This window comes from Phascolarctos cinereus, unplaced genomic scaffold (genome assembly GCF_003287225.1).
Source record: "Phascolarctos cinereus isolate Bilbo 61053 unplaced genomic scaffold, phaCin_HiC Scaffold_7;HRSCAF=346, whole genome shotgun sequence".
Classification (NCBI taxonomy): Eukaryota; Metazoa; Chordata; class Mammalia; order Diprotodontia; family Phascolarctidae; genus Phascolarctos; species Phascolarctos cinereus.
Window position 1 is genome coordinate 183877555 of NW_027556180.1, and position 19726 is coordinate 183897280.

At 34.2% G+C, this 19726-nt stretch overlaps 1 protein-coding gene across 1 annotated transcript in view; it reads left to right on the forward strand.

Moving 5' to 3' along the window:
- ROBO2 (roundabout guidance receptor 2) overlaps positions 1-19363 on the forward strand; it is a 709376-nt gene extending 690013 nt beyond the window's left edge. The window contains exons 27-30 of the mRNA XM_078147421.1: positions 1853-2020; positions 7696-7968; positions 9829-10029; positions 15392-19363. Coding sequence (XP_078003547.1) covers positions 1853-2020; positions 7696-7968; positions 9829-10029; positions 15392-15393 — 644 coding nt within the window. The 3' untranslated portion in view covers positions 15394-19363. The remainder of the gene's footprint in view (positions 1-1852; positions 2021-7695; positions 7969-9828; positions 10030-15391) is intronic.
- The last annotated feature ends 363 nt before the right edge of the window (positions 19364-19726 follow it).

A 19726-nucleotide genomic window follows, 5' to 3' on the forward strand; every position in this document is an offset into this window, starting at 1 on the left:
TTGCAGAACAGTTTCTGATCTGAAAGAGCAGAAGATGGATAGACAGATAGATAGATAGACAGACAGACAGACAGATAGATAGATAGATAGATAGATAGATAGATAGACAGATGCTAATTAAAAAGAAACCTACTGTACACATACATAGAGAAAGAAAGACTCCTGTGTCTAGGAATTATAGAGGTTTATTTTTATTTAAACCACAGAGTAATGTAAGATAACCGTTATCTGAATTTTTTTCTTGATAAGTTTAGGTCAGAAATCAAATGTTATCAAGTGTTTTATGTGGTATATACAATATGTAGGCACAACTTGAAAAGTCAAAGAAACTAAGAAATCAGGTAGCGTCAATTCATTTGTTTCATGTATGCTAATATTAGTAAAACGTCAAGCAATATATCAGATTGCCTTAAAGATAAGCAGCTATATAAATGTGTTTAGAATAAATATTACCTACTTATAGGAGTAATAATGATAGTTGATCAATTTTGGGTAGTGCTTTAAGCTTTATAAAGTGCTTTCTTCAAAATAATCCATTGTATCGTAAAAATAAATGATAGCTGCCATTTATATTAGTTTTTTTATAAGAATCCTGTGAGATAAGTAGTGTATTATCTCAATGTTATAAATGAAACTCTTGGTAACTTACCCACATTCAGAAAGCTTGGGATATCAGAGTTAGTGCTGGAACTCAGGTTTTCAGACTCTAAATCCATTTTTCTTTCCACTGTGCCAAATGCTATCATGTAGAAGGTATGCATGCTAGATTCTATATGGTGTTAAAAGTATTATCCATCATCTTTTTTTGCCAATATAATACTACCATCTTTCCTCGAATAAATGTAATGCATTAAACAAAACAACAACAACAACAAAGAAATACAATGTTTATAAATGTTTGAGAAGTTAGAAGTGGAAATTCATGACTAAATGCACTTTATACTCTATATTCTGATATATAATATACTTTTAAACTGTTGTATGTCATATACCTTAATGTTACTGAAGTGAAAGACTGTATGGAAAAATCATAGAAAACAACTGACTAATAAACACACTGTATGTTTGTGGGGGAAAGGACAGGGTGCAGCAAGATACAAAGAATGCCAGGCCTGGATTCAAGAACCCTTCCTTATCTTCAGTAAGATCCATTCCAGCTTCAGACACTGAACTAGCTGTGTGACCCTGAGCAAGTCATTTCACCCTGTTTGCCTCAGTTTTCTTTATCTGTAAAAAGAGCTGGAGAAGGTAATGGCAAACCACTCCAGTATCTTTGCCAAGAAAACCCCAAATGGGTCACAAAAAATCAGACAAGACTGAAAAACTGAAACAAAATGTTTGTGTGTGGTGCAGTCAAATGAACGATATCTGAGTAAATATTTCTGGAAGTTTTTTCTTTTGGTGTTTTCTAAGAATTTAAGAGTATATTTAGACTAACCTAACACCTAATTAATTTTGGAACTTTCTCCTTCAATATCAGTAAGAAAAAACTGGATGTAGTGAACTATACCTTATGGATATAATTGCTCTAGCTTATTCAAAATCTTAGACATATTGAGCACAAGTTTTGGGTAGTCAGAGTTTTTTCTTCTTTTTTTTTTTTGGAAGGAGTAGCATATTATTTTCTTTGTTGTATGGGTAGTCAGAGTTTTTTCTTCTTTTTTTTTTTTGGAAGGAGTAGCATATTATTTTCTTTGTTGTATGTGATCAGAAGAGTACAAAGAAACCAAAACATTGTCCCTGAAAGACAGTCTTGTTAGCTCGTCTTTAATCAGAGTAGATGTATAAAGGCAAAGTCCTCTTTATTATAATAATGTTTTGTATTTCCCATTCTCATTGTCTTTCTTTTTAGGCAAAGCATTCTCTTCTCAAAGGCCTCGACCAACCAGTCCCTTTTCTACTGACAATAACACCAGTACAGCACTGAATCAGAGTCAGAGGCCTAGGCCTACTAAAAAACACAAGGGAAGTAAATTGGACCAACCCCCATTGCCTCATCGCAGGGAGGGAATGACAGATGGTAGGTTTTTTTGTTTTGTTTTATTTCATTTTACCTCATTGCTATCTCCATATTGGGAAGCTAGAACAAACAATATAAGTGGATGTGATAAGTTGGTAGAAATCATATTCCATTAATTCAAGTCACTTTCTTAAGCACCACATATTTAAAGATCAGAAATGACCCAGACCTTGCCCTAAGAGAGTTTGTATTTTAATAATTATTAAATAAGATGTATATATACAAAGAAGTATCTTAGAAGATAAAATGTGCTAAGAGTAGAGGGATTTAGACAAAGTGCTGTTTACCTAGAAAAATATCTAGCTCTGTGTCTTATTTTAGTGAAATACCTTATGTAAATATACGCCAGTATGAACAGAAATTATCTAACAAGTATATTAAGACACCTTCCCTTGCCCCCATTCATTTGGAATCATTGGAATTCACCATTAGAATAATAGTTAAACAAAGGAATAAAGGAAAGAAGATATACATAGCTAACTTAGCAAATGGATTTCATTAGCTTCTCAAGACTTTTAGGAGGGACTAGAGAGATTAATTGATAGTTTTCCTCCTCCAGTTTCTCTAGCCCATATTACATTCCTAACAGGTGTTAATCTAGGCTTTATTTGAGATGTACTGTAAAAGGGAAAGTATTAATTTTAATTCAGTGCTTGTCAAGGAAACCCAAAATAAAGAATATTGCTTATTGTTATTCTCAATCAAGTCCAAATTTTATACTTCATTTTTACAAAATAATACAGATTATTCAAAAAGATACTGTTAAGAGAATTCAGCAGCAAAAAGTGTACTACACAGAAGTATGGCATCAGAAACCACTTCATACCATCCACTTGGAAAACAGTTTTCCCCTTGGTGGAGTCTAGCTGCATGGTACTGAAACTTAATAGATAGACATTATTTTGCTTCATTGATTTTTGAGTGATAAAAAAAAGTCTCACAATAACTCTGGCATTATGGATTTAACATTAATATTTTATGAGGTGAGAAGCAGCATGGCATAGTAGATAGGGAACATCTGAACTTGGAGTCAGGAATACCTCTGCCACATACTGACTGTGGTGCCCTGAGCAAATTGCTTTATCTCTTAGTGCTGTAGGTGACTACAGGTGCCGATAAGTATTCATTTGAGATAGGCTCCTCACTGGGAATCCCCCTTCACCAATAAAATCACAGGAAAGTCACAAAATAATGTACCCATATACAAAAATCAATAAAATTTATTTGGTATTATTGTATAAATCAACCCTAATTAAAATATTAGATGATCCAGTTCTAGAAGTTGAAACACCATATAAATGGAGAGTTGGAAGCCTAATTCTATTCCACCTCATCCCCTAAATTGTAAGCTTTCTAACTTAACTTTGCATTCGCCTACTCATATCAAGGTCATGTAATTGATCTTATTCACTCTTCCATGTCAGTAGTGGACTACTTACTACACTGACTTCATCACTGAGGAAAATATAGTTAAATGGTGAGATGAATCAGCATCAAACAGAATAATGATTTAATTCAAGTATAGCATCCTCTTACCCAGTAACTGAAACGAATTTAATCAGTAACTTCATACTTTTATCTTTGGTCCATTCCATCCACTCACTCTTCATTTTATTTATTATTATGTGGTTTTCAGTTTGTCCATATCAAAGTATATGATGGACTTCTTTTTTGCAGTCCCTAAAGAATGTAACTTAATTGTTAAGTTAGACTATCTGGAATAAAAATTTCAGCAGGCTTAAGCAGTTGCCATTATTGTCCATCTAAAAGTTAAGTATTTCTAATGGGGAGTGGGTATTTGAGTGGGGAAGGAGAAACTAATAGAAAACTAGTACAATAAAATACAATTTTATTTGGCAGATTTCTAGGTTTTCCTTCAGTGCCCAGCAACTCAGATACTCATGAAAGATTATATCTATATTTCTAACAGATCACTGAAGACAGCACTCAATTAAAAAAAATCACTAAATCCATGTAGTACAGCATGATTTGAATCATGTAGTACAGCAGACATCTCAATCTGGAAATAACATTTTATTCTGAAAGAAATGTTCCACATGCTTTCCTCCCCCAGACACTGACCCTGTTATCTTGAATAATTAGTAACTCCTAATTTAACTAGAGGACGTACATGATAAGTGGGAATAACATTGCAGCTTAGGGAGCTCCCCAAACAGATCCTCATGAGGTATAATCACCATCACTTCAATTAAAGGATAATATCACATAAAAATAAACATGACCTAATACTTCCTCTATAAATTAAAAGAACTATAAATTTTCTTGAAAAGTCATTTGAAGGAAGGTCCTTACAGAGCCTTAAGGAAAATGTGTTCTTACTGAATGCATTCGAATTTCCTTTTAGATAACCATGTGGGTTCCAAAAAGAGGAAATTAGTAAAGAAAAAAAGGGAAAGAAAAGAAAATGCACACACAAACACACACATATATATATGTTGAAAAGGGAAAAAATACATACATTATACAAAATATTAGAAACTTTTGGAAGTAGTCTCTCCTTACTATTTTACTAAAAAGCTCTGTAGATTAATACAGAGAAGATATAACAAAATGAGCAAAAGGGGAAATGGGAAAAAGACTATGACAGAAACTTTAAGAGATTTCAAAATAAAAAGCACAATTTTGAACTGAGAGGATTTTTAGTGCTAGTAGAGAGTCAGTCAAAAAAAAAAGAGGAGCCTACCATATGGACAAATTGAAAACCATGCAATTATAAATGGAAAGAATACAAAGGAGGGACAGTAGGTTTTCCTCATGAATAAATGTGTGGTTAATAAAGAATCCAGGTATTTCAAGAATCATTAAGAGGAAAAAAAACAAGAAAGAATGTTAGAAGAACTAAGTACTGTTATTATCATCTTCATGTTTTATAAGAATTATAAATATGCTATCTGGAAAAATTAGCAAACATTTTTATTTTTAAATCTCTACTATGTGCCAGGCACTGGGATACTACGCACTTAGAGATACAAAATAAAGAAATAGGCCCTTCCCCTCTGAATTTACATTCTTTTGAGGGAAATAATATGTACACAGAAAAGTAAATACAAAACACAAAGTGTATTCAAAATAACACAGGGCAGGTAATTTTGGAACGGGATTGAGGGAGAGATATTAGTATCTGGGTAAATAAGGAAAGACCTCATGTACGCAATGGCACTTGAGCTTAGCTTAGAAGGAAGCTAGTAATTTCAAGATGTGGCAGAAGGGAGGAAGTGAATTTCAGGAATGAGAGGCAGCCTTTGCAAAGATATAGATACAGGAGTTGTAATGTAGTATGTGAGAAAGAGCAAATCAGAGTTTGTCTAGACATTAGAATTCATAAAAAAGAGCAATGCATAATAAATCTAGAAAAGCAGACTGTATTCAGAATGTGAAGGGTTTTAAATGTCAAACAGAGGAAACTGTATTTGATCCTAGAAGCAACAGGAGACACTGGAGCTTAGAGAGCAAGAGAATGATATGATCAGAACGGTCCTTTACAAGTATAGTACATATTTAGCAACTCTGTGGAGAATAGATTGGAGAGGAGAATGATTGGAGGCTGAGAGACCAATTAAGAAGCTTTTACAATAATCAAGATGAAAGATGATAAGGTCCTGAAGTAGGGGTGGGGGAGGGTCTGGTCATATAATAGAGAGAAGGGGGGAAGATATCAGAGCTGTGGTAGAGATAGAATCAACAAGACTTTTCAGATGGTGGGTGTGGAGAGTAATGGTGAATGAGATTGAACAGTCAAAAATTGGTCAAAGATTATGAACCTAGGTGAATAGAAAAATGGTGCAACTTTTATAGAAAAAGGAAGATTAAGAAGAAGAGCAGTTTTGGGATATAAAGATCTATTTTAGATACATTGGATTTGAGATGCCTATGGGAACTTCAAGTTGAAAATTTCCAACAGGTAATTGGTAATGTAGGAGTAGAGCTTAGGAGAGAAAGAAATTATGCAGATTTGATATTCATTTGTATAGAGATGACAGTTGAACCTATGGGAACTTATTATATCACACAGAGAGTATTTAGAGAGAAGAGGTCCCCAATACAGGACCTTTGGTTGATGAGCAAGAAAAAGAGACTTCAGAAGAAGCTGGCAAATAAGAGGAGTAGAGAAAAGTTGTGTCTTGCAAATCCAGAGAGGAGAGAGTATCCAGGAAAAACAGGTGGTCTACAGTGTGAAATGTGTCATCAAGAAGTATGAAAACTGAGAAAGAATCATTGGATTTAGCAGTTCAGAGATCATTGGAAACTTTAATTGATGAGGATAGAAGCTAGGTTGCAAGTTAAGAGAGTGAGAAGAGAGGAAATGGAGGCAACTAGGATATGAGGCTTTTTCAAGGAGAAAAGATACAGAATGATAGTGTAGGAGAATAGAAGAATATAGTTAGGCTTTTTTTTGTTTGTTTTTATTTTTTAAGGATAGCACAGAAACCTGAGCAAGGAAGAAGCCAGCAGATATTGAAGAGATTGAAGATGAGAGATGAGTTGGGGTCAGGGGACTGGAGTGTGTATAGTTACAGGAGCAGGTTGCCAATAGAGACATGAGGTATAGGATCATGAGTATAAGTAAAGGTGTTAGTTTTGACTAGGAGAAGTATCATATCTACCTCACAGTAAAAAAGAAGATAGAAAATTATTTCAAGGTATTTTGAAATATAGAATAAGAGAAAAGAGGGAACATGACAAATGGCCTGTTATTTTCTCAGTGAAATATAAGGTGAACTGCTTCACTTGAGAGGGAGGGGAAAGGAGTTGATATTGGAGGCCAGAAAGGAGAAGAGAAAGTTTCAAACAGCTACAGTGGGGAAAGTGACAGAAAGTCAAATTAAGGAAGGGCAGTAGAGACAAAATTAGATAAATTTATATCCCAGTCAGCATGTAGTACAATCTTTGACAAAATATATGGTCTTATTATAACCCCATGAAACATTCAATATGTACTCTGAGCATTAGTTATTACTTATAAAAATAAGTACATTGAAAAAATATAATGTATTAGTTGTAGCTCATTAGCTAACTCATGAAACACATAGCCAGAATTGCTTGTCAGGCAGAATGTTAATTGCATCTAATGAATGTTAGCTTAACCCCTGGACTGTTGTTAAATGTGCCACCTACATGGGTGCAGACAGTCAGCTGTCACATGCGCTTGAGCGTACAGTTCTTAATGTCCCAAGGGCATCATTTCCTGTGGAGATCATCAGAGAAATTTAGTTCTTTCTTGGGCCTCTGATTAAGAGATGCTAGAAACCCACATCTTCGCTAATGCTGTTATTACTCTTATGTGTCATGGCGTGTCTGTTTTGGAAGACAGTCTGAGGTGTGGGCAAGTAGAAAAGATAAATTGCTTTGTGAGCAAACTCTGAACTACTTTCTGTATTCCTGGTAGGTACAGAATTTACAACTAATAATGCATCCTATGCTAAGAAACACTTCTTGCTTTTTCCATTTCAAAAGATCTATTGCCAGAATACTGATAGAAAGTAATAAATGATTTTAACGTTATGTATTTATGAGTCTAATGATTAATTTTATTCTCTTCTAATTAATCTTGCACCAACTCTACCTGTATTGAGCCATTGTTTATCTTCAGCTTGAAGCAAAAGTATTATTCCATTACACTTTAGTTCACTCTAAACCGTATTCAACATTTTTAGATCTTCCACCACCACCAGATCCCCCACCAGTTCAGGGTGTAAGGCACCAAATAGGCCCTGGCCAACATGGTGGTAACATGGAAAATTCTGCAGAGAGAAAAGGAAGCTCTCTGGAGAGGCAACATGCATCTCCCATAGATGAAACAAAGAATTCATTGGATCTACACGCTAGAACCTCACTAGAGTGGCAGCGAGAAACGCAGGAATGGATAAGCTCCACAGAACATCAAGAAGATTTAAGGAGAGTCCCACACAAACAAGCATTTGGATCAGGTGTGTGGTGATATAGTCCAAAACAAAGTGTAGACATTAATTTTTTTACCAGATGTTTTAATATGAAAATTATATTAGGATAAGTACGAGACAATTAATGGGTTTGGATACCTTCACAAAGCAGATCAAGAAAATTATCTTGCTGTTTTTCTTGCCTCTCCAAAAGGGCAATAAAGTGAAGGCTACCTGCACCATCTGCTACCATACACCCTGCTTATTTGATAAAATTTTGCCCACTAATGTTTATCTCAAAAAATAAATCTACGTGTAAGGATAGATTTACTGTTACTTTAATCACTTTGACTAAATTGATTGGACAGTTTTGATAATTGCTTGGTTCAGACAAACAAGGCTCAGAATCATCAATTACTTGGGACTTTCCCTTTAACAGGAATAGTGGATCTAAGCTTAGAAGAGACCTTAAAGATCATCTCTTCCTATTTTCTCATTTCATAGATGAGAAAAGTGAAGGCCCAAGTGATTGTCCATTGTCCAAGATCACATATTAAATAGTAGAGACAGCATTTGAGCCCAGGTTCTGACTCCAAATTTTGTGTTCTTTCTAATGTTATCTAAATTAATATGTGAGTGGATTTGAAAGCTTTAATAGAATACAATGTTTGCTTTAATTGTTGAGTCTTTTTTCAGTTGTGTCTGACTCTGTGACCCCATTTGGGGTTTTCTTAGCAAAGATATTGGAGTGGTTTGATATTTCCTTCTCTAGCTCATTTTACAGATGAGGAAACTGTGGCAAACAGGGTTAAGTGATTTACCCAGCGTCACACAGCTAGTCAGTATGTGAGGCCAGATTTGAACCCACAAAGATGACTATTCTTGACTCCAGGGCCAGCCCACCATCCACTTTGCAGAAACTTTTGTTTAGTAGATAGCATTTATATTCTAATTTAAGGTGTGTAAAAAGCTTTGCAAATAAGATCTCATTTTAACCTCACAACTCTAGTGCTGTTGTTATCCTTATTTTATACATGAGGAAACTTGTTCAGGGTCACACAACTAGTAAGTGTTTGAGGTAGGACTTGAACTCAGATCTTCTTGACTCTAAAGTGTAGTACATCATCTACTACACCACCCCTGCAGTGCTTAGGTTATCTGGAAAAGTGACCAAGTTGCCTTTGTCTTTGTGGGTACAATTTAACTTCTTCAGCATCTGACAGAAATAATATATCATAGATACGTATTTTAAGTACCTTTTCTGGGACAACTTCTGAAATCATAAATCATGAAGTTCAGATGATCTTTTTTAAAAAAATACGTTCCTCCTCTCTTTTGCAAATTGAATCAACCCTTTCTAGAACTGAACCCTAGTTCAGTTTTGTAAACTTTTTTTAAAGTAAAGTTCCAAGCTGAAGAATTTCTAAAGACAAAGCAATTACAATCTATAAAAGATGGTGTAGTTAAAATAAAAGAGGAGTGACAACAAAAAGGTAATACTAGAATCTATAGAATAATTCTCATAATTTAAACTGAAACAAAAACTTACATTCCTTTCATTCTTAATGAAAAATCTAATCAATTTCATTGAACTCAAGGTTATTTTCAGATCTGCTTTTGGTAAGCAAACTAAGATTCGTTATGTACAGTTCTCTTTTATAATGAGTCCAAATTTTATAAATAAGGTAAAATAATTTTTGTATCACCAGGACCTAAGCAAATCCTGCTTGGATCTAAATCTTTTTACATATAGAAATTCCTGAAATATTGGGGATTTATTTGTTAATTTTACTTGATATTGAACCATCAAGCAAATTATTGTAAACTTCACTTTCAGAGGGTTGAATGTCTCCTTCACCCCCAGACAACCTTTTTTTTTTTTAGCCCTTTCTTGCACTTCTTTTTCAGAGGAGGCACTGGTACCCTACAGTAAGCCCAGCTTCCCATCACCAGGTGGACATAGCTCGTCAGGAACAGCTTCTTCAAAAGGATCAACTGGACCCCGAAAAGGTGAAGTCTTGCGGGGAAGTCACCAGTGCAATGCCAGTGACCTTCTTGACATAGGCTACGTGGGATCCAATAGTCAAGGACAGTTTACAGGTGAATTATGTAAGTAGTTTCTAATGATAGCTTAGAAGTGGCTGTAGTTGAAAAATAATATAGAGGAAACAATTTGTATGAATAGAATTAGAGAATGAAAGAAACACTTCTTGACTGTCAGAGAAAATTCAAATTATTAACCCAGACCATTGCTCTTTATAGCACTAAATGAAATGTACATTTTTACCACTTTTTTATTACAAAAATACTTGTTTTTTAATTTAGACAGTCTTACTCTTTACAAGCATAAGAGACAGTAGGGTGTCATGTCAAACTGAGCTCAAGTTCGACTTCAGACACATCCTAACTTTGTGACTCTAGGCAAGTCAGAGTGGATAGAGCTCTGGGCCTGAAGTCAGGAAGACCTTAATTCAAATTTAACCTCAGATGCTTTCTATTTGTGTGAACCTGGGAGAGTTACTTAACCTGTTTGTCTCAATTTCCTCAGTCTTATAAAGGAGGAATTCTACTTCATAGAATTGTTGTGAGGATTAAATGGGATTATATTTGTAAATATAGGAAGTGTGCCTGGCACTAGTAGGTACTCAATAAACACTTATGTCCCTTGAATATCCTCAAGCAACCAAGACTACAAATTGCAGAACAGGTGCCAATCTGCATTTAAAGACAAAGTTTCCCGCCCGGAGTTCCCAGGATTGATGAAATTAAGGGTCCACCCCACCTCCTTCAAACAAACAAAAATATTCTTAAAAGTCTGCAAAAATTATAATTTACTTTTTAATTTTTCCCCCATTTTACAACTGAATTATAAGGAATTGAACTTTTTTAAAGGAGTTTTAGGAATGGTCAATTCTACATTTTTGTTGTTCAATCATTTTTCTATCATGTCCAACTCTTTGTGACACCATTTGGGGTTTTCTTAGCAGAGATACTGGAATGTTTTGCCATTTCCTTCTCCAGCGCATTTTACAGATGAAGAAACTAAGGCAAGCAGGGTTAAATGACTTGTCTAGGGTCACATAACTAGTGTCTGAGGCCAAATTTGAACTAGCTGCTGCTAATTGTGCTATGATTCCTAAATCCAGGTTTTAGTACTAGAGAAAAAAATAATACTTAGTATCATATGTTTTCTGATACATATTTAGAAGAGGTAAATACACAAAATAAACAAGTCTAAGTATTTCTACTAGAGAGACAAAATTCAAAGAATCTGAACCCCAAATCTTTCTGCCATCACAATGTACACTCATGATTTATAGTGTTCCCCAAAACAAAAGACATAATTCCATAATCAAGATTAAAGAGGACAAAGTTTAGATGACAGCTCATATTCATCAAACAAAACAATAGTCACCACTTTCCATGTACCCTAGAGAAGCATTTTCCTAAAACCATTCTATTCTTCCTTAACAACTTCCTCTACCTGATTAAAGGTGAAGTTAAGAGAGACTTCTATTAATTGAATTAATCGAAGACCTAATTCCATCTCAGCTAAGTGGCAAAGTGGATAGGGCACAGGGAATCATAAAGATTCATCTTCTTCAGTTCAAATCTGTCCTCAGACACATACTAGCTGTGTGATCCTGAGCAAGTCACTTTAACCCTGTTTGCCTCATTTTCCTCGTCTGTAAAATGAGCTGAAGAAGGAAATGGCAAGCCATTCCATATGTCTACCAAGAAAACCCCAAATGGAATCACAAAGAATCAGACACAAAACTGAAACAACACAACAACAAATGAGATACTTCTATCAATTGAATGAATCAAATTCTATCTCATTATCCATGTTTCAGGGAGGAGTCTTTCCTGGACTGATTTGACTTTTCCCTTTAGAAACTAGTTAATTCTTTGTTAAGAATGATATAAAAAAATTTCAGTGCAGGACATTGTTTCATAATTGACAGTTAAAGAAATATTACTAAAGTTTCTCATTCATATTAATTAAACCAAGAACTTTAAACTAAAGTACTATTGATACAGATTAGATAAATAGCAAGATATAGATAAGATATAAGCCATATATATGTATACACACACATATATGGCTATGTATATGTGTATGTCTTTACCTATATCTAAAGAAGGAAGTGGAAATGATTGAGCAGGAAGAAGAAGGTTGGTTTCATATGCTTCTACAGAGCTTATCAAATATTTACTTATCCTAGAAACAGTTGACTTACAGTTTTTATCATTTTCAGACTCAGAATTTATGGTTGATAAAGTTACCTAATTCAGTAGACATTGGGCACCTTGACACTGGGACCAAGACTTTGAAGAAAGTCTTAGTAGAAAGGGTGGAAACCTGAAACATATTTATATAAGCAAAGGCTTTGACTCGACTCTGCTCTTACTTAATTGAACTCAGTTCTCTAAGAACTCACTTGTTTGCTGTAGAGAAGAAAAAAGTGTTAGAGTTGGAGTCAAAAGACCTGGATTTAAATCCCATTTCACACACTAGTTAGATGTATATCATGGAAATGTCATGGCCTTAGTTTTCTCATTTGTAAAAGGGAAGTAATAGCAATATTTACACAGAGTTATTGTGAGTAAAAGTGCTTTTTAATACTTAAAGTCCTAAATAAATATAAAATATTATAGTATTAAATTAATTTAATTTCCACATTTACTTAGATACCTAAAGAAATGCATAAAAATTATTAAACGTTTATTTTGTGCCAAGCATAGTGTTAAACACTGGTGATACAAATAATAGGAATTTTCCTCCCCATCCCCAGAATCCAAATGCCCTATTCAACTTTGTTGAAAAAAATCAAAAACCTATCTGGCTTAGCTTCTCAAAATTACTGAATTTATATAATTTGTAGTGTTTATACCTCAAGTTGTAATTTTTATTAATAAGGAAAAATACCAGATTCACAGAGATCATATTCATGAAGGAGAAAAAGAGATTATTATTATTGTTATAAAGGCCAAATCTGGTTTTGCCTTTTTTTGTTTCTGTCATAGGTTAAATGTCAGTGGTTGTTGGCAAAACAAGTGGGGTTTCCAAAGAAGAAAGTGGTTACCTTAAAGAAAACAAGGAAACTTCTAGTCCTTTGATGCAAGTTCAATCAAGTTAACAGAATGTTAAATGCCTGCTATATGCCAGGCTCTATGCTAAGCACCAGGTGTACAAAGAAAAATATTCCCTCTCCTCTCCTCAAGGAGCTCACAATCTAACAGGGGAAACAACATGCAAATAGATATGTGCAGACAAGTATGTACAAAATAAATTGGAGATAATCTTATGTAGAAAGCATCAGCATTAACAGGGATCAGAAAAGACTTCTTGCAAAAGTGTGGTTTTAGCTGTGACTTGAAGGAAACCAGGAAAGCCAGGAGGCATAAATGAGGAAGGAGAGAGTTTCAGGCATGGAGGACAGTCATTGAAAATGCATAGAATTAGGAGATAAGAATTTCTTGTTCTGGAATATGCAAGGAAGCCAATTCATTGAATCTCAGATTACCTGGGGTATGTGAGATGGGGATACTACAAAGGTAGGAAGGGATCAGGTTATGCAGGACTTTAAAAACCAAACAAGATTATATATTTGTTTCTGGAAGTGTTAGGGAGTTACTGGAGTTTGCTGAAAGCATACAAACACAAGTATAGTCTTGGGTTTTTTTCTGAGGGGGTGTTGTTTTGTTTTTCTTGTTGTTCTGTTTTGTTTTGTTTTAGTATTGTTTTTTTCATATCAACTTGCAGCCATTATATAATGTATGCTGCTTGATAAACTATTTCTAGAAAGCCATCTCTAAGTTGACAAGAAGGCCAAGCAGAATTCAGCTGACTCCTTGCCTGCTTTGTTCACATAGACAGCAGTCTACAGTGAAATTCCTCACAACTTAACAGACGGTTCATTTTCCACCTCCTATGTATGGGACCTTACAAATTAAAAAAAAAATGTTTCTTTCTTCTCCCTTCAACATAACTGGTATCCATAGAATGCATAACTCTATGCATGTTCTCTTAATAGCATATGCAAATGTTTATTTTTCAAACCTGTGATTTTACTAGTGATGGAATTTTCCATGTGGAAATTCTCTCCACCAATGCATATTAGCAACACATCTTCAGATTATAGTCTCAGACTATTGCCCTGGAACACTGAGAATTTAAGTGACTTGTCCTTGACTGTACATATAATATGTGTCAATGACAGTAATTGAACCCAATTCTTACTGACACCAAGACCAGTCCTCCATCTACTATACCACACTTCTTCCACATGAATGATGATTCCTTACATTTATATAATGCTTCAATTCAATTTAACAAACTTTTATTGAATACCACCTATGTTGAAGGCACTGCGCTAATTGCAGGGAATGTGCAGATATAAAACACCTCACTCTTTGTCCTCAAAGATCCTCAAAGTCTACTAAGGAGAAATATCATTATATTTGATCCCCAAAACAACCCAAGCAAATATTATTATCCCTGTTTTACAGATGAGTAAACAGGAGCTTTGAGACAAGTCAATGTGACTTATCTGCAGTTTCACCGATATTAAGTTGCAGAGGTAGGACTCACACAGGTCTTTCTGGTTTTGAAAATATACAACTTCTTTTTAAATCAGAAAAATAATGGGGCAGAAAACATAGGAAGAGGTGATTAACATAAGTAAAGAGTATGTATCATGGCTCATGAAGACCAAGGGGGGGTTATGGGAAAGGAAGAGAATAAGCATTTATTAAGTACCCACGATGTGCCAGCCACTGTACCAATAAAAATATTATCTCTTTTGGTCCTGTGAGTCCTGGTACAGCCTTAAAGGCATTCTGCAAACAAGAAAACAGTTACATGGGCAATGTGCTCCAAAGCAGGAACAGCATTCAAATGTGGGATCCAGTTGTATGTGAATCTCCTCTCCTAACCTAATTCGTGCCATTTCCCCACCACCTCACATTTTCAGTGGGTCTACCAATCTGACTTCCTGAAACGGTGAAAAAAAAAGTCTGTGTTCTATCAGATTCATTGGAGCAACCAGTATTCTCTGTATGGAGGATTGCTAAGGAACAGTGTAAGGAGCGTTGCTTGGAGAACATGGTAATGTTTAAGATAGAAGCCATGAGTACTTTTAGTAATCTTTTGTTGTCCTTGAATGTCTCTAAACCAGTTTTGAGCCTGCTTTTATTTTTGAACTAAATGATTATAACATTTCTTCCTTCTAATGATCAGCATGCCTTAACCTGATTTTCTTTCCCCCTATTAGGAATAGAACTGGAAACAGAAGCGTAACAAGTATATTTTAAGAAATTGCTTTCATGAAACTAACATTAACTGTAAAATGTGTCCAGCTTAGGTTATTGAAGTGACCACTTAAGTCATCTGCTTGGCATAATTCTTGCAATTGTATTTTTTTTATGAATTTATTTTTATCTCTCTCTCTCTCTCTCTTTGTATTAGAGTAGTTGAAAAGAGAAATGCAAAGCTGCTCTGAAGGACCATCAGGTCTGAACTCATGGAAGTGAGGACACTAAACAGTGCAATGAACAATTTCTTTATTTATGTACTATTAAAAGAACTGTAAATGCAATGTAAAGACACACAGCCACACATATCCCACAGATATTTTACTTGTATTCTCTTAAAGACACCATCCACCTTAACTATTTCTTGTCAGGAGTATATAGAAAAGAAAGAAAAAAATCACCCTCCAGGATGAAAAGGATTTTCCTCTGTATATAATTTCTTTTGTTGCATTGCTATGCAAGCTCACTCTCTTTTTAGCTATGTTCATATTACTGTCTGTTCTTACTAGTCTGTTGTACTATATGTGAATTAATAGGCTGTGGTGCCATATATTAACTTTTAATCGTGTAACTTTTATGTTTAAAGTTTGCACTGCAATTTTATTTGGTGATAAGCACAAATCTCTACTCCTCATGACATGAAGAAAAAAGACTGAATGTGAAGGGAGTTTATTGTACTGTAAGCTATGTTGAGTAATACAGGATGTAACAGATTATGTTATATGATTTTCCATTGGGGTGTAGGACTATGTAGAAGATGAAAAGGAAAATTGATGTTGTCAAAGGCTTATTTGAACATCAGGGATTAATTCAATAAAAAAAAAAAGCAAGATGGCTGCTTTTACTGTTTTAAAAAGTGTATGGGGTTCAAAAGAAAGGTGTTCAAAAAGAAAGGAGTGAATATATATAAAATATTCATGTAGGTATGATATACTGAAATTGATGAAAAAAATAAGGTTATCTGGAGTGTCAGTTTTTACCTGCCCAAATATGATTGAACAATATGTGATTTAATATAAACAAAATAAATTAAGGTGTTTCACTAAAGCTGTATTTATATTACAGTTTTAAAGCATTTTATGAATTGCCATAATTAATCTCTCCAACCCATTAAGTCAAAATATGATGTGAAGTTCCCCAAGGAAACAAATAATATAAACTCTGGAATATCTATCAAGTAGTTAAAGATGTAATTTATCACTAGATCATACTCAGGCTTCTTCCAAATAAGAAATATGTTATAATGTCTTGTTTCATCTTTATAATACATGCACAGTACACTAGAGGATAGAGCTGCATCACTGAAATTCATAACTTTTTAACAATGCAATTTACATAAAAATATGTTTTATTTAATTAAGAAGTAAAATGTATTCCACCAAACTTGTAGTAGGATTATAAGTGCTTGAAAAGCAGTGCTAAGAGTATGTTCATTTCATGGTAAGTAGATTTCTTGAAATAAAGCTGAACATTTTCAAAAATTGGCTCCCAACCAAAAAGTATAGTTGATCCACTTTTATAAGTGAATTGAAAAAAAGAGATTAACAAGAAAACAGTGCATGTTTATATTCTTTTTGTATAAAGCCAAACCTTGTAAGTGGACATTAATAACAGCATCCTGCTTTGTCATTTGTTTTCATGACTCAAAATAATATTTTTCTGCAACTCAAGAATGAAGAAAATTATTAAAATTTTGAAATATCTATTAGTTGTTATATAAAAATCAATCAAAGCAAAGTTATCTTGAAATTCTCAGTTTTAAAGTTTGCCCACATGGCATGTTGACATTTTTAGAGTCTGCTTAGGTCTATCCTTTGTCATTACTCTCCAAGAGGATTCACTGTTCCTTTCAACAAAAAGTTTGGCGCCAGCTCTGCAACAAGAAGACTTTTTAAGTCCACACTTAAATATATTGTTGGCTTTAATTCCCCTACTTCTACTTCTCATTATATTAGCAGAGTAGTTGGCATAGTCAAATTTATTTCTTCTCTTTACTTTTCCTAAACCCGTACCAATATAGGCAAACATTAGGAACCAAGCTGTGCTTTGGGGGGTGAAGAAACATCTATTCTTCACTACATACCAGTGACTCCACAATGGGCAGTAAACAGAGTTCAAGTTCACTTTTGGACATACCCACATCATCCTACCCAGATCAGTGTCTGCATCAGTGTCTGCAACTTTAATGAGTTTTATTTTCCTTCTGATATGAAAGAGTATCTGATAAAAGTGTGAGCACTGTGTTGGCAATGATAATATAAACATCCAGAGACCGTAAGGCAGAGAGATTTCAGACTATGGTATTTGCAATGCCAGATTTGAGTGTCTTCAACCACTCAATTTAAAACTTTTCAGCCTCAGAGTTTGGTTCATATCTCTGAGTAGTGTGTTATTTTAGTCAAATGCATGTAACCTATTCACAGTAGCTACTAAAAACACCCTTATCTGCTCAGCTGACATAAATTTAAGGGCTTGGGCTAGAAATGAGTGGTTGTTAACGACTGGATGTATAAGTTTATACAGTATACTTAGCTGAATGCCTTATCAGAATGGTCTATGTTCCTTGTTATCCCCACATCTAGCTAAATTGGTCTTAAATTACTTACAAAATGGAGAGTGTATTTTACCAAGATATGGCCTACATACTGACATACAATGATATTATAGTTATCAAATGGAATTCAGCAATAATATCAAAAATCAAAAAACCATTATTCATCTTGCTAAATATAAGAAGTCAAATAGGATGTAAGCCAAGACATCAAATCAAATGTATAAACATTCGTTACTAACTGCAAAGTTTACTTTTCCTTGTCGACTGTCTTAGTATAGTTAGAATTTCATTACACTCAGTTCTCTGTTCCATAAGTCACAGAGCAAATACATGTAAATCTATAAATTGAAGGCCTCCACAGGTTTATGTGGATGTAGGGAGTATCATCCCACTTTGAAGTCAAGGATAATGCTACCTCACAGCCACTTCTGCATAAGCACAATATTATTTAGTTTGAAGAACTCCTTTTTATGAAATGCCTGTGACTGTCAGAGCAAATGCTCATCTTTGGCTCTGTATTTATGTTGTAGATACAGTACTTCTGTTCTAAATCTTTTCTATACCATTTTAAAGTGGAGATAGAATAGCATTGGTGCCAACGCAATGAGCTACATGAAATCACTCCATTGATTATGAGTCCAACTCAAAAAGAGAATGAAAGTAGGAAGCATAGAAGGGTAATTGAGTTCAGCACTGGTGTAATAAAGGTTAAATAATAGACCAGGAAAATAAAAGCATTAGACTTTTCATTCACTTCCATATTATATGGTGAAGACCCACCCATAGAGATGTTATAATAATATCTTCTGGTGTAGGGGGGAAGTTGGATCAGATGACCTCTACAGTCTCTCCCAACTCTATGATTCTATGAAATTTATTAATATATAACTTCATATTTTGTTGTTCTAAGAATTTCAATTAGTCTTCAGTGGGTGTTGAGTTAAAGTTTATGTTTAGCTTTGGTGGAACACCTTTCAATTTCTGTCAAAAATTTATACTATTATCTCTTGGCAACATAATCATAACCATCACTATTAATTTCAGATATGTGATTTATCTGCTCCAATGGGAAGTGATTGTGTGTGTCAGTATTGAAGTTGTACAGGACTATGATATTCACTAACTTGTTCATCTGCCTCTATATTTTGCTTCTGAAATGACATGACAAGAATTTGGTATATATAACAACATGTTATAACAACATTACATGAAGTGTACTATTTTCTTTTCTAATATTTGTACTTAAAACAAACCATAGTACAATCCCAATATGATTTAATTTGCTATTTCTTTTTTTATTTCATTTTGATCCAGGCCATTGATTGTGAATTTATCATGTTTTAAGATGAGGGATGTCGTGGCAGCACTTAGACTTTTTTATATTTGTTTTTCTAGATTTATTTTTGTCTATAGTTTGTTCAAGCCACCAAAACAAACCCCAACTATTAATGTGTTGCATTGGTATTGTTAGTACAGCAAAGTTAAATTGGCATAAGAAGTTGGTTACTAGTACTGTCAAAAAATTGTGTATTGTATATTTACTGGGGAAAAATAAAACATTCACATTTCAAATCTGTCAAAAGCACTCTGTGAAATAATCTTAACCATTCACAATAAAAAATACAATGTAAGCCCTTTCACTTTTAGACCACCATACTGCAACTTATAAACAAATATATATATAGTACAAAGGGCTATAGGCATTTCAAAGCTCTTTTGAAAATTTAGATTCATTGCTAGTTTTGTTAGTGGTAGAAATTAGATGAGAAGTATCTGTGAAGAAAATAGCAATTCAATATACAACTAATAGCTTATATAAGTGGTATTGCAAAATTACAAATATAACTAGCATATCATTCCAGCTTTGATGAGCTGAGCTAAAGCCCCATAAGTTTATATATGTGTAGCTTCAGGATCATCTATGAAATTGTGCAA